The following is a 16,460-nucleotide window of genomic DNA, read 5'->3' as shown; positions in this document are numbered from 1 at the left end:
TGAATGAAAGACCCCGAACATGGGGAACATGTCACAGTTATATCTGCATCAGCCTCCCCCGTCCTAATCAAGTCACACCCTCTTCTAGCTGGTCACACACCCACTGTCTCCTGGTTATACTTTGAAGTTTTAAGTTGGCTTCCTGGAGTGTGAGATGTTAATTCACATCTTAATGATATTTTCCTGGAGTCCTGGAGCCATTTGTCTCCTGATCGCACCTTGAGGCTGACCTCCTGGGGTGTGGGATACAGTCCAGGGGTTTGGATACAGTATCTCCTCCTGGAGTCTGTTGTGTGTTGGAAGGGCCTAGCCATCAACATGGAATGGCAAAAGGCAGGGGAACTGTCACATTGGTGAGAAACAAGAGGTGGGGTGCTGCAGGGAAGTGAGCTCAAAGATTAAGGGAGGCTATGATATACAGGGACAGGCACAGATGTTTCAGGGAATTAACAACAAGGATTAAAGATTAAAGTAATAAATATTTAGGATAGACTGCATATACAGAGATCAAAATTTCCATCACACCTCCCTGTCTAAAATGTGAACATTGTTGTCCTCAAAGGAGTGTCCTTTGTCTTTGAGGTGGAGGTGAACAGCTGAGTCTTGTCCTGAGGAGGTGGCTCTCCTGTGCTGAGCCATTCTTCTGTGGAGTGGTTGTTTAGTTTCTCCAATGTACAGATCAGAGCATTCCTCACTGCACTGGACTGCATTATGCAATTTCCCCATTGTGGGACTAATAAAGGTTTCTTAAGTATATATCACATTGCTGTGTTTCTCCCTGGGAATCTTGTCCTTCGGGTGAACCAGTCTCTGTCTCAGTGTTGTCATAGGTTTGAAATGGACCGGGATGTCATGGTTGTTGAAGATCCTGCGGAGTTTCTCTGATACTCCTGACACATATGGAATGGAGATGTTCTTTCTCCGCCGGTTGTTGTTCTTCTTGTTGTTGGGGGGCCTTGTTTTTGTGGCTTTGGTGAGTGCCCACTTCAGGTAGCCACAGGTTTGCAGGGCCTTCCTGATGTGGTGTTGCTCCTTCTTCTTCCCCTCTGAGCTGGTGGGTACAGTTTGTGCTCTGTGCTGCAGGGTCCTGATGACTCCCAGTTTGTGTTCAAGTGGGTGGTGTGAATCAAACAACAGGTACTGGTCCGTGTGTGTGGGTTTCCTGTACACTTCCACATTGAGGCTCCTGTCCTCCTCAATGTGTACTGTGCAGTCCAAGAAGGGCAGATTGTTATCCTTGGTGTCCTCCCGAGTGAACTTGATGTTATTATCCACTGCGTTGATGTGTTCTGTGAACCGATCCACTTTGTTGGTCTTGATTTTTACCTAGGTGTCATCCACATATCTAAACCAGTGGGTGGGGGTGGTTCCAGGAAAGGAACTCAGAGCTCTTCTCTCCACTTCTTCCATGTAGAGGTTGGCCACAATAGGAGACACAGGTGATCCCATCGTGCAGCCGTGCTTCTGTCTGTAAAAGTTCCCATTGTACTGGAAATAAGTGGTGGTCAGGCAGAGGTCCAGCAGATCACAGATGTGGTCTGGCGTTAGGTTGGTTCTCTCCTTGAGTGTGCTGTCTTGTGTGAGGCACGTCCTTACCATCTCTGTGGCTTCTGATATAGGGATGCAAGTAAACAAGGAGGTGACATCAAATGAGACCATGGTGTCGTCTGGGTCCATTTGGATCTTCTCCACTTTGTTCACAAAGTCCTGTGAGTTGTGGATCTGATGTGGTGTGTTACCTACCAGTGGTGTCAGGAGTTCAGCCAAATGCTTAGCCACGTTGTATGTGACTGAGTTTGTGCTGCTGACAATGCAGTGATTCCACCCATTCCCAGGAAGTTTGCACATACTCACAGCAAGAACAAAGGGCTGTCAACCAGTCCACCTCCGGCAGTTTCATAGTCGTTAGCCAGTCGTTAGACACGCCTGGCCCAGTCAGCCAGAACATCACAGGTAAGTATGGAAACATTTAGTGCTATTGTTTTTTAAGTTTTTTAAGTTTTTACCCTGACCCACCACATAGACCCCTTCTCTACGTATGATGACCTGGATGACAGAATCTTCATCAACATCAAATACAATTGTTTGACCTGCCTCTACCTCCGACACAAGCACATCAATTTCACATTCAGTAAAATTTTTCTTTTCCTTTGTTGTTCCCACCGCATTTACCATTGTGATTTGGACAGAGGGTGAAAGCACACCATGTATTTATACTCATTTGCTATTCATTAATGAAAGTAGACAAGGTGCTCAAAGTGACATGTGCACCTGCACCCAATTCCAAGTCAAATGGGATGTATCAAGGGAAGGTGCACAGGAGGATGCGTATGTACAGATTCATACATGTGAAAATTTCTAGACTGCCAACGCTTCACCCTTTTCCACATCTGGGTCAGTCGGATCATTTCATTTTACGGTTTCATTTCATCATTTCATTTATCGGATCTGTTCATTTCACTGACCTATCATCCCCACAGTCAAACCACCTACTAGAGAACAAATCTGACCAGAGGGACCAACTGAACAGCTTCAGGACTGCTACGGTCACACTGGCTACGGTCACACATTTTTATGTGGTGCACTGAATTTCATTGTGAATATGCACAATAAAGAATGTTAAAGAAGCTTAAACCTTGACTGCCATCCAAATCACACGTGGGGCACAAGATATATACAAGGGAGTCATTTCAATGGCCTGTAAATTAACTCTTATATTCTGCTGGTGAAGACAGGCTGAAGTACACTGCTCAAAGTCAATCACACTTCTGTGAAATTAGTCTGTCCAGTTGGAAGCAAAACTGATTGTGAATCAATTTCAGCTGCTGTTGTGCAAATGGAACAGACAACAGGTCAAAATCAGAATCAATTATCAAGACAACCCCTATAAAGGAGAGGTTCTGCAGGTGCTGACCACAGACCATTTCTCTGTTCTCATCCTTTCTGCCTAATGTTTTGCTCACTTTTCCATTTTGTCAGTGCTCTCACCCCTAGAGGTTGCATGAGGCGGTGTCTACAACCCACACAAGTTGCTCAGGTAGTGCAGCTCATCCAGGATGGCACATCAATGTGAGCTGTGGCAAGAAGGTTTGCTGTCTCTGTCAGCACAGTGTCAAGAACACGGAGGAGATACCAGGAGACCCAGGGCCCTGGGTTCCTTCTGATGTATGACAATGCTGGGCCTCATGTGGCTGAAGTGTGTCAGCAGTTCCTGCATCATGAAGGCGTTGATGCTATGTACTGGCCTGCACGTTCCCCAGACCTGAATCCAATCGAGCACATCTGAGACATCATGTCTTGTTCCATCCACCAATGCCACGTTGCACCACAGACTGTCCAGGAGTTGACTGATGCTTTAATCCAGGTCTGGGAGGAGATCCCTCAGGACAACATCCACCGCCTTGGCATTGTAGACTCACATTTAGACAAAAGTCAGAGGAAATAGGTTACTGAAAGAACTCAGTCATTAGAAACTGTTTGTAAAACAATTGCACTGTCAACAATTCTATTAAAACTGTATATTATTTGTAGAGAGTACAGTTCAGGAAGGATTATTTTTGCATTTTCATGTTGTAGTGGCACTCCTGTGCAAACCTTTCTGTCCCACTTTTGCAGCTTCTTAACAACTAGTATTTTGAAGACACTCGAACAAGACTGAATCTTCTTTTAAAAAATTTACTTAAAGCACACAAAAAAATACAATACAATAGACAAGGTAAGCTCGGTCAAAAAACTGTTTCCTACACTTCCTATGTGTCTAGCTGCAATCTGACTGAAATGTAAAAAACTATGACAGCATGACATATTTTTAACAAAAGTTCTTTTACATATTTTAATTATTAAATTATGTATTTTAGCAACAGTCTTTATAATTTAAATTAAATTATTTGTTTCACATTTTTTAACTAAATTATTACTACATATGAATTAACTTAACTGGCTCTTACACATCATTTTGTGAGCATTCTGCACAAAATTAGGTGAAACGGACAAAGCAGTGACAGACTGGAATGAAATCAAGTTCACAAAGAAGTAAATGAAACTCTTTCAATAATTTCTTCTTCTCTTTCTTACCTGCTCTTTTAAACGTCATGGAGGTTTATACAAACATGTTCATTAAGAACTAATCGAGTCCTGACAAAACTGGTTCTCCTAATGAGTATTTTAAATTTGCATGTTTAGACTCAATAACAGTGTTCATTAGTAAACACTGGAAATATTCTCTTTAACGTAGCTCATTCTATGTTAGGTTGATTTTTGTGAGAGCCTCTCAAGTACAAAGCTATTACTATTATTACAGAGGTAATGACTTAGTAGTGCAGTTGTACTCTGGTTCAGTAAATCAGTAAAGTACATACAGTGGCACTATCCTGACAAACACCCAGGGAAGTGATCAATAATGTCTTCTGTGGCTGAAGAAAATAGAAAAAAAGAAAAAAGAGTTTTTTGAAAATATAAAACCAAAGAGGCAAAAAAGACTGAAAAGAAACCAATCACAGAAGAACATGGCATTCTGGAAACACAGTGGGGAGGAAATGCAGGAGTAAAAACAGGGGTGGCAAACAAAATACAAAGGGGAACACGAGGAAGGGGTAACGGGACGCAGGTGAAAAACAGGAAAGTATTCACAAAGGAGGTAAAACAGGAAGTAGGTACACAAGCATAGCCACTTTGAATCTAATTTAATAGGTTAAATTCATTAGCATTGCCACATCACAGCTAGAAAGTTCCTGGTTTGAATCTGGCTGGGGCCACAGTGTGTGGAATTTGCACCCACATACCAAAGATGCTTAAGTGGGGACTCTAAATTAGCCATAGGTGTACTGTAAGTGTCAGTGTAATCGGTTATTTGTCTTTCTATGTTTGTATGATGACCTGATGTCTTCTGCACTTGAAATCAGCTAAAAAGTGTTGATCAATCGGTACACCAGATATCCAATATTGCTAATAATATAAACCAATACAGTAGTTTTAATCTCTAAACCTCATGAAATATTTAAAACTGGGCTATTACCATGGATCTGATTATTTAGGATTTGTAGTGTGGGTTGGACTTTGATGCCCCCTAGGGGCTTGTTATCTATATATATTATCTGGTCTGTGTTTTCTCTTCCTCTCTTTTCAGGTGTACTGGTCTGCAGGTTCTGCTGGGAGGAGTTCGTTGATTGGTCTCACCTGTTCCTCATTGCTCCGCCTCTGGCTCACTGCTCTTAAGCCCGACCTTCTCCCTCTTTCATCGTCAGTTCTTCGACTCATTTTGAGTAGTAAGACGCAAAGCATTTCTCTTTTGCCTTTTGTCCTGATCTGTCGTTTCACTCACCTGTTTTTTCGTCTCTCAGGAATCCTCGAGCCTGCCTTCTTCAGCGTTTTTTCTCCCTTGTGGAAGTTTTTTGTTCATTTATTTTTGTAATAAAGTCTGTTACCTTTTCAAATCTGCGTGTGGATCCCCTTCCTTGTATCTCACACAACAGGATTCCCTGGATCTTCAGACTGGTTTAGTTAGTTAGGGTTAATAGCAAGTTGCTGCATGGTTCTACAGAGGCTCAGCACTTGGAGGATAATTTACATCTACATTGAATATACAGCAGCAGGGCCCTGTTTAATATCTATTACAGGGCTGGATGAATCACCTTCATCCACAGGACTCCGGGGCTTGGTTATTCACAGGCAAGGTAAAGACCCAAAGTACATGACTGACTCTGCATGGCGCTTTTATTAGCATAATAGCATTTCAAACCGGTCAAACTGGTGCAGGCCAGGAACAGGGAGAACTGTTGCACTTTTTATGACCACATGATGACATTGATATGGGATTAAATTTTACTATCACATGTTTGGACTAATTTGTGCCCTCCAGGTTTGGTTGATCAAATATTTTCCCAATAAAATCTCCTCCCTGCTTCAGTCAGGTGAAAATTTTGACATATGGCTAAATAACTTTTTAGCCTGCTTGCTATAGAAAACATGCACAGGTCGGTATTAACTGTAAATGTCATCCCATAGTTCAAATATACACAAGAAAAAAAAGTTAATGCTAACATATGGAGCTCTATAATGGGAATCCTGTAAATAATTCATTTAATAAATCATTTACGCGGCTCCCTGTGCGGGTGTTCTCTGGGTACTCTGGCTTTCTACCACATATCAAAGACATGCTGGTTAACTAGGGACTGAGTGAGGGAGTGAGTCATAGGTGTGTGTGTGTGTTTTTTTTCTTTTGCTCTATATGTTGTGTACACTGGCAACCTGTCCAGGGTCTACTCCACTTCTTACCTATTGACATCTGGGATAGACTTATGTCCCCATTTGACCCTAAAATTAATTATGTTATATAATATATGTTATTAATATTTTGCTTGAACATATTAATAGGTGTAGAAAAGGTTGTCAAAATGTACACATGTGTCAAATAACAAACTCTCACTTAGTAATGCATCTGAAAGATGAATATTTTTCAGTGTTATACAGTTGTGGGATTTCCTGTTTGCTATGTGTGTTATTGGGAAATGTTGGTTCAACATGCAGCATCCTTTCTGTTTCTGTGGTAATCCTGGATGTTTAAATGAGGCCATATCTCACCATGGTGACACCGGTATCCTAGCAGCTGAAATTGATGGTGTTTTGTTGGCACGGAAACAGAACACGGAGGCTTAGAGACAGACAGAATGATGAGTCTTATTAGTTCTGTGTAAATAAGGTAAGATGCAAAGAAGAAATGCACAAACACAAGAGGAGATTGACTGATTGTTATAACAGCTCAGCCTTTAATTCAAAGATACAGTCAGTCACAATGTACTCAGTCACCTATCATAAACCTCCAACATGAATTCAATTGGCACACAAATGCACAGCACAGTTAAGGGAATTAAATATGCAGGTGTGAGCCCTCTGTGGTGTGCCTGCCTCAGCGGGAGGCTAAAGTACACCTGCATTTAGCCCCACTTGTTCCTTCCAGTGTCCCATTACGTTCTGACACAGCTGTTAGCATCTCAGAATCAACAGCTACATCTGGGAGCTCCATTTGGCTGAATGCACCACAAGTGCTCCCTCAATCCGGTTTATGCAAATCAGCGATGCACCTCACAGCTTTTCAGCCATCAGAGATGTTGGCATAAGTCAGCCAGGCTGCATATGTTTTGTTTTGTGTGCTTCTGTCTAATTAAGACTTGAGATAACCTGGATGATGTGGGAGTCGAAGGGCTCATTCAAGACAAGAATATTCATAGAGACCATCAGCATGCCTCGTCTCTCAGCTGACAAGATGCATTCACTGTCATAAATGTGTGGGTTGCTTAAGTTCACCTAACACCTAACCGTTTTATAGGCTAGCTCCAACCATGATGTAAAAAACCTTAACAGGGAGTGAAAACAATACAGCTTGTGGTGTCAGATGCAAACCCTGAACTCTTGAGTGATGGTTCTTTTATTTTTGTGTAAATTATAAAGCAGCTAAAAGCCAATAGACATTTGAGCTGGAGAATAACTTTGCATTTTGTGCTTATAATGACCTGAATCTGTTTTAGGTTTGGTGTTGCAGCTCAAAAAAAATCTGATATCTTCACAGTTTATTGTTTAGTTGGCCTTTGAGAGAGAAGTGTTCAAGTCACTGCTAACAGCTGGACTGTGGCAAAATGAATGAACTCATCAGTTCAATACAATGTATGTATGAAGTGTCTCTTGCATTGTGTGTGTGTTTGTGCCTTCACTCCTCTTCCTCCTTAGTGTCCAGCGGCCCTCGGTTTGGGGGGAGTGATGGTTTGATTCTCTGCCAACGGTTTGGTGGCCAGATAATGTGAGAGGCCCGACCATGAATCAGCCCCACAGACACCTGGATAAAAAAGAAAAATAATAATATAAAACACAACACACAAAGTCAGGACTTAATGTTTAGAGAAGACCCTGTCCTGACAAAATACACTTTAGGCATGGAAAGACCTCAGGAAAACCTCAATAATGTAAACCCAACTGAAATGAAAACCGTGACCTCAGAACTGCCATCCAACTGTTAAACGTTATGAGTGTATGAGAGGGATGCATTGTGCCTGCACTGTGCCACCCACTGTTGATTAATCTAGCACAACCTTTTACAACCTGGTTGCAAATTCGTGGCCACGAATTAGTATTTTGTGGACACGAATTAGTATTTCGTGTGCACATTATACATAATTTGTGGCCACGATTTATTTATTTTTTGACCATGTACTGTTTTAACTGGTAGATTTGAAATTAAACTGTGTTGATTTGTTTGTGTGTTTTATAATTGTCCAACTGCATATGTGGGGGAATCTGCTGCATCTTCTTTGTACTAATAGCCAGTGATTTTCTGTGATTTTTCCCCCTTCTGTCCTGTGCTTGCATCCCCCGGGAAGAGTGCCCCCCCCCTTTTTTTTGAAAGCATGTGTTGTCTGAATATTACTGTTCTCCAATGAAATTTCATAAACAAATGTCATAAGCAAAAACCTGTCAGTAATTACGGAGAGAAGAGCTTATCTGGGAGAATTTAAAGTATCCTGGTTTACATTCAGACTGAGGTTCAGAAGCATCAGCAGCCATCATAATTAAAACTGGCAGGAAGACAGCTGAAGATCAGGTTGCACACTGTTGTCCAGCATCGTTCCTGCTGCATCTATTAGAGCTGCTTTGCATGAGGTTAAACACTCACCATGCCAGCAAATGTCAAATGCTTTTAATGATGCCTGTTATCTCTCAAAAACTGGCATCTGTATTAAAAAAGAAGCTCCGTGCTGCATTTATCTCCATCTTCAGAGTTAATCTTTGGACAGTGTGTGCCCGGGCTGGTCATTTGATACAAAGTCGGCTGCAAAGAGATGAAGAGGTATTTGATTTGACTTTTAGGGTGTCCCAGCATGATGGTGATGCAGGGCTGTAGCCTAGGCAACAAGGAAAAAAAACGTTCCAACCTCACATCAGCTACAGGTCAAGCTCCAGTTTAATAACATGAAGTAATGAAGCAGCTGATTTATATTTAATCTGGCTCAGTTGAGAAGCAGGTCAGTGGACTGTTATCTACTCAGGCAAGACAGCCGGAAGAAAGAACACATTTTATACAACTGCTACATGTGGGTAAGCATGGGTAGAACCAGAACCAAAGTCTTTGAATGAAGAATTGACATTTGGTCAAGAGTTCAACAGCAGATGGATGTCACTGAACAGTGACTCAGTTTTCTTGAAGACGTGTCTCTGCTCCTCCAAGCAGCTTCATCAGAGACCTAGAAGATTAGGATTTACATCCATCATGAAGATCGCTTTTTTTTTTCACTCATCCTTACAATCTTCACTCCCAGTTTAACACATTCAATAGGTTTCTGTAGAGCTATGTGGTGAGTGCCTGTAAAAGCTCTCTCTGTACTGGGAGAAAGAACTCCCAATACAGGCGAGGATGAGGAGTGTGAGTAGGCAGGCAGTTAGTATAATTAATTAAGTTGTACAAAAAAACTTTAGCAACTGTTGTTGTAAAAACTGCCCATTCTAACATGGGTGTCTGTGGGACTCACTTGCTTTTGGAGCAAGCCCCAGATCATCATGTAGGTTGGTTGGTATTTGTATGTGTGTACATACTGTACATATATACACACACCAATCAACATATATATTATATATATATAAGGCATATAAGGCATTAACTTCTTAGGCTACAGCCAAACAGACAACATTATATTCATATTTGAACTTCTTGAACAGTACATCAAGCAGCTTATGGATGTTACCAAACACAATTGGCTATTAGCATCATAATTTTAAAGTTTTTGGGGAATATAATTAAACAGAACATGCAAAATACTTACTGTATGTAACTGTATTTGTTTCCCAGATCTTATGTCTCCCCTTTTTCTCAGGTCTCCTTGTTTGGTTGTGCCCTTTTTTATTTAGATCCTACAACTTGATTCTGTGGCTTTTTTCCCCTCTTCATTTTCATGGTTCATTTATTACTTTGTTCGGAGAGGTGAAGTCTCTCCATGGTCTTTCTTAAATTCACTGGTTCCACTGGTTCACTGCTTCATTCTTTTCTTGTCTCTTTGTGCCCTTCTTTACTTATTTGGATCTGCTGGTCTTCTTTCTCTGCCAAGTTCTGTCTTACTCCTGTAATTGGATTATTGCTCATTTTTCTTTCTTTCTTGGGCTTTTGGCGTCTTCATTTTTTCTGTTCCTTTGTTCATTTTCTATTTCTTACACCACTGATTACTTGGTTATTTTTCAGTCACATTTGTCTAATTCCTTGGATCATTCTTTATTTTTATAGTCCATTCATTTCAGCATTTTCTTCCTCTATTTGGGTACATTCAGGATTGAACCCCTGCACAGCAGCTGGCTGAGCTTTGGCTGACTCACTGGTATTGATCAATGCCCTCATCAACTCCCTGTAGATGTACTGCAGTCATTTTGTGCTTTCAGCTCAGTAAAAAAACATATTTACTGCACATTTAAAGGCTGTTAATAGGCTATACTTTCCACTGTGTGAAATCAACTGACAGGAAAACCTGACTGTATTGCTGTCAGTGCTCTGCACCATTTCACATTTTTAAATGGCTTCAAACTGAAAAGTTTTTATCTACTGACAAGTTCATCTGGTATATGTACAGTGTAACTCTACTCTAACTCTGCTCTACATGTAGAGGTTGTGGGTGGTCTTAGTTTTGAACTATTTCTGATTGACCCAAAGGGTGAGTGCTTCATCTGTGGGAGTGTTGAGTGAAAAGACTGCGTGTGGTGGGTGGCAGCAAATACTGCAGGGCAGATTTTACAAAGAATATATTATTGAAATGAGACCTCATCACTGGGTTATTACCATAGTGATTTTAGCTGTTTCCTCTGGTGTAAATGTTTGGTGGTGACTATCCAAATGAGTCTTCCTGCCAAAGCTTCAGCTCTTCGGCTGGATTAATGTAATGTATTTTGTCAAACAGACGATGTGTGACGCTAACAGCAGCTCCTTAATAAAGGGTATGCATGTGATGTTATGGGATGCCGTTCCACCACACAACTGTGGCCCATGAAAAATGCTGGTTGTTTTGCCACTCAGTCCGAGGATAGAGGTGGCATCTCTGCGTACCCTCAATAGCTTCAAAGAGCTTTCCAATAAAATATCAGATGAGACTGTGAGCCCACTGTTTTCAATCGAGGTGTTGGTACAACTTCTGCCCTCTTCACAGAGCCCAGATCAGAGCAGATTTATCACCCACATCTCTATCTCTCCATTATTTTATGACAATGGTTTAAACCGGAATAAAACTGAGCTAACAACAGCTTTGTAGGAAGTAGCAATGGATGTGGGAATTTTTAGAGCCCATTTTGTGTAGTGACACTAAACTGTGGTTGTGTAAAATGTTTTTGTTTTTGTTCTACCTACTCCACTTTTGTATTTGTAACAAATCATAAGGCACAAAGGTAAAATACAAAATATTCAGTTTCCATTGTGAACATATTCTCTTGGCAGAAACTACATACCCCCCACATACCCCCACCACATCAGTGTTGTGTGTTTGACTGTGTACATTGGATCACTTGTATCCACAGCACAAAGTGCATAAAAGCTCCATGCCTTTTATAACAACATTTGTTTCATATTTCTCATATTTTCAGTCGGTTTTCATACTGTCATACCATTCAGCCTCATTTTCACTATCATGTTACTTAGTAAGGAATGTGCAGCAAGAAGCGTGAGGCACAGAAGCACTTCACAGGCGTGTAATGGCTGCAGGCTAAATGTGAAATTTGTTTTTTACTATCCATTTCTAGATGCTATTGTGTATGTAATTTCTAGCTTACTGTACATTGTCTACTTCAAGATGAATTTACCTCCCAAGCAGCTGAGCAGTTTATTCTGTATTCTGAACAGTACTTCACAAAGGGTGAATTCAAGGACCAATGACTGTCTCTGGTAAATCTCTAAAAGAAAGTGTCCAGGGCCCCTCTATGTGTGAGGTAATAGCAACCCTACTTTGGACCCCTGAACCCCTCACATGATTTCAGACAGTAAGCCTAACCATTCTACAGAGAATTTCTCATTTCTATGTAAAATCTTTATTATTTTAATCAGGACACAACTCAATCCCAACTCCTCCCTAGTCACTGTTGTGTGTCCTTGGGCAAGACACTTTACCTGCATAGACTCCAGTGTACTCACTGGTGTATGGCACTCTTTGCTGGGCTGCCTTAAGCAATTTCCCCATTGTGGGACAAATAAAGGTTTCAAATTTAATTTAATTTAATTAATCCTCCATCATTAGTATGTCTAAACACTAGGGCTGCCAAAGCTAACATCCATCTGTCCGTCCGTCCACCCAATCTAGAGTCCTCTGTGAAGCTAACATGCATGTTTGTTAAGTAGGAGGAAGCTGCACCCACACAGGTCAGAGAGAACATGCAAACTCCACACACAAAAAGGCCAGTCTACCAACAGGTTTGAACCAGGAACCTTCCTGCTATGAGGCACCACTGTGCTGCTATTTAACACACTGATATTACATAAACACAAAATCCTTTAAATTCCATTAAAGTCTGTCTGTCTGTTAGTTGCCTCCCTTGTGATCAACCTCCATGTACACTTGCTTCTGTGCAGATTTGCATGTTAGGGGACTCTAAATTGGCCATAAGTGTGAATATGATTGGTGGTTTATCTCTAGCCCCGCAACCTGTTTAGGGTCCTCAGTCCCATGTGTTCTGGGATTGAGCCCAGGGTAGATTCATTTGACCTCCCCAGCTGGAGATCTGCATCTTCTTTCCAGTAATGCACCATCCGTAGCAAATAGCTACTTCCTTGCTGAATATTGTATGCTGCTTAAACCAAGGGGGGGAAACTACAAACAGCACTGAACTGGTGATATGGTAAGTCAATATTCTTTGAGCTCCGGAAAGATGAGGAGGAGTCTGAACCCTGCATTAATAAAGGAATATATATACGGCACCATCTGTCAGTATGGCTAAGTCAGGTCTACAGAAGCTGTTGCCCGATGCAAGCCACCTCTGCTGAGTCAAACACACAAAATGCTAAAGCAATGCATGTACAAAATGCATGAAACCTCAGATTCCTTCAGAATACTATAAATCTTGGATCCAGTAAGAAAGCAGTGTAAACCTGGCTTAACATCTCATCGGACAGATCACAAACACTGACCTCTCATATACTCTGGATTTATGTATTCACAGATTTCCAGTTCAGCTCTTTTCTAGGCCTACTTCTTTTTGATTTTGTTCTAAAGTTTTTTCTTGGTTGGATTTTTAAAAATGTTTATTTAATAAGCAGGCATCGATTCATACCGGTCCAAAGCTGTTGCTGTCCAGACTGTGTCCGTGATGATCCCCCTCAATCCAAAAGTGACCATCTGGAATTCGAACATATCGGTTCTTGTAGCCCAGAGTCCTAAACAGATAAATAAAAAAAGATCAGAATTTAGTAATGCAAATACAGAGACTGTGTTGAAATCTGTCAGATTTTCTTTGGGAGCCTTCATTTTTTTCTATAGAAATTTTATTCTATAGAAAATAAACATCTGAACAACATCCAACAACAGTATTGTTTGTTTTTGTGTCTTAGTATTCCCACACAGCTAAGGTCAGAAACACATTATGTGAAATAGTTAATAGAAATAGTTGCTTCCATTTCACTATCATTAATCAGCAGTCTCCAAATGGCCCCTGGGGCCCATCACCACCACCTTACAGTTTAAACAATGATCTGATTTGAGGACACATGCAGTCTAATAAGGATGGAGGGGGTGGCGTTGCTCATTCCCTCATGAAGTTTCAATCAGGTCATAGTGTTTAGGAGGAGAAGTTCTATCACCCTTTATCATCTCTCTGGACTGTTATGGGCCTGTTTTGCAAGGGAACATTGTGAATTATAGCCACACTGACTTCTTAAATGGGGATTTGTCTGCAGTTCCTAATGTGTGTGTGTGGATGGGAGTGTGGGTGTGCATAAGGTGGTCCAGGACTCTGGAGGCCACCTGACCTTGGATACATAAATATCGATTTAGCTATAGTAGCTGAATTAACTGAAATCAAGGTAGGAACATTTTTCTTTCAGAAATAAAAAAAGGCTACATCTGCCAATTCCCTGCTACATTTACAAAGGACTTACTGTCATATTTTCACAGTACCAAGGGCAATTAACATCACTCTCTGTCTCCTTTGATTTAACTAAATTGGGTCTTTTAAGACCAACAATCAGAGCTGCAGCATCTGCTTTTTGAATCCATCCCTGCAGTTATTATAATAAATCTTTTCTCCATTAATCTGCCTTGCATTTTTCTGCACTAATTAGCATAGGAAGAAGAACCATGGCTATAATATGTAAACATAATGATGAGATATAGATGCACTTAAACTGTGTTATGTGCCAGCATCTTCTCAATAATAAAATAAAACATATGCTGACTCTACAGTCAACAACAATCAACAAGAAAGAAAAGAACAAATATTAATTAAAGCTGCAAGCAGCGATGACGGGCCCTCGCAGCCCTTGCGGTCCGCGGGACCAGCAGCAGCCGCCTCCCCTATCGTCCCACGACCTCTCCCCTAGCTGTACCGGCTCGAGCTGTGGTCTGCAGGGCAGAAGAGTACAGCAAAACACACATGTACAAAAGACAGGTCCTCCGGCCAGTAGGTGGCGCAGTGACTGTAGCATATCAGCATGTCAATCTGTGCAGTGTCCAATGTTCAGCATGACTGTAAAGTTTCATTGACATTGGATGAAGTATGTGGGAGATACAGCCAAAAATACATCTATTTCCTGTGCGCTGGTGAAGGGTCAACTTCGTGGTGGCGGCACAGCCAGACCGTGTGACGAAGTGCTGCATTTTTGATAACGTTTGGTCCCTAATGCCTTAAGAGTAACCAGATCAAGTTTCAGATGGATTGGACAAATCCAGTAGGTTCGTAGTTCGTAAAAGTGTGGGGAGAAAAAAATGCAAAATGGCGTGGTTTTTCCAAAATGGCGGACTTCCTGTGCGTTTTAGAGGATACCTCCAAGAGAGGTATCCACTTTTTTTCACGGCTACAGGTGTTACATATGTGTACCAATTTTCGTGTGTGTAGGTGAACCCCATATGTCAAATTAGGGGGCGCTGGCGAGCCATGTGGCCACGCCCACATGTGCATATAATTATATCAATCTGTTCAGAAAACCGCGGGGAGTGCAAAATCGAACATGGCGTGGTTTTTGCAAAATGGCGTACTTCCTGTACGTCGTGGAATTTTCGTCCAAGAGGCTTTTTTCTTATTTCTTATTATTGCTTTCTAATAATGATACAAGCAAGTAGGGTCCGTTTGCTATCTGTTACTGGCTGTGGCTTGCTTTTATTCACTATATAGCATCCATAACACCTCTACAAGACTTTCCTCCTCTGGGGTTACACAGCCAGCCTTCCAGCCTCTCATCTGACTGACCTAAGCTGGACAGACAGCATCTTATTCCTCAGGGTTCAAACCAGATACAGCAGACACACTCAACCTGAACACAACAGACACACTTGTAAACACCAAAATAACACAAGGACACAATGATAATACAGAATCTTCAGAGCCTCCAGATCATACAAATTGCCTTGTCATCACTGACTGAACATGACCATGTTTTTTTTTAACTCCCTCTGAGTGAATTCTGAACAAAGGGTTAGAGTGCGTCAGTGAGGTGGGATGTTTCACTGAGATGAGTTAAACAGTCAAAGGAAAACACCTCCTTTCATCAGTGTTAACAGCAGCTGCTGAATGGTAGCGGGGTCTGACATGAGTTTAATGAGGCTGCTGACAGCCCACAGAAAGGATCAAAAAACCTGATCCCCAAAAAGTTCATCCTTTTAAAAAAAAGGACAAGAATTTCATCACTTTCACACTTTGCTGCTGATTTTTTTTAATAATATTTTAATATAATAAATTACTTTTTAATTTGGCCTGTATGGAAGTTAAGGATTTTCTATATTTGTTTGGACGATACATCATCTGTTGTCAAATAATTAAATTTGCAGAAGACAAATTTCCTGTCAGTGTCTACCTACTGCTGGAAGGAGACTCATGTAAAGGTTTAACAGACAAATAAACTTTATGTGTTACCATTAATTCCAATCAGGACATGACGCCCTGGATCACCTTAGACCTTCCTCTTGCCTTTCAGCGATGCTGACAGATTTATATGCAGCATAAGGCTGCGTGTTTGTCTGCCACACATCCTTCTTTCTGCAGCTGACGGTGATGTGTCAGGCAGGTCTGGTCTGCATGGCTGGATTAAAGCTAGAACTGTGATTTACTTTGACCTGCAAAGACAACACAGGCCCAGTTAATTATTCATACTCTCCCCATCGTGACCCGTAATGGGCATGGCGGCGGCTGACTCAAACAGCTGCCAGGATGAATCACATGACAATGAGGTGTTGTGTTACTGTGAAGACTCCTGTGACACTCTGATGCTGTGCCACTTGCCCCTGGCACTGCTGCAGGGTCAA

General features: G+C 41.4%; 1 protein-coding gene across 3 annotated transcripts in view; it reads right to left on the bottom strand.

Annotated features, from left to right (window-relative positions):
* Positions 1–6,752: 6,752 nt before the first annotated feature.
* Positions 6,753–16,460, bottom strand: part of immp2l (inner mitochondrial membrane peptidase subunit 2) — a 158,073-nt gene continuing 148,365 nt past the window's right edge. For 2 of the 3 annotated variants that reach the window (XM_028430706.1, XM_028430704.1), the window contains 3 exons: positions 13,279–13,381; positions 9,182–9,230; positions 6,753–7,837 (listed from right to left, as the gene is read on the bottom strand). In XM_028430706.1, coding sequence (XP_028286507.1) covers positions 7,719–7,837; positions 9,182–9,230; positions 13,279–13,381 — 271 coding nt within the window. In that variant the 3' untranslated portion in view covers positions 6,753–7,718. The remainder of the gene's footprint in view (positions 7,838–9,181; positions 9,231–13,278; positions 13,382–16,460) is intronic. The other variant, XM_028430707.1, reaches the window with a different exon arrangement.

Source organism: Parambassis ranga, chromosome 19 (genome assembly GCF_900634625.1).
Source record: "Parambassis ranga chromosome 19, fParRan2.1, whole genome shotgun sequence".
NCBI lineage: Eukaryota > Metazoa > Chordata > Actinopteri > Ambassidae > Parambassis > Parambassis ranga.
This window is presented reverse-complemented; position numbering and strand designations above follow the sequence as displayed.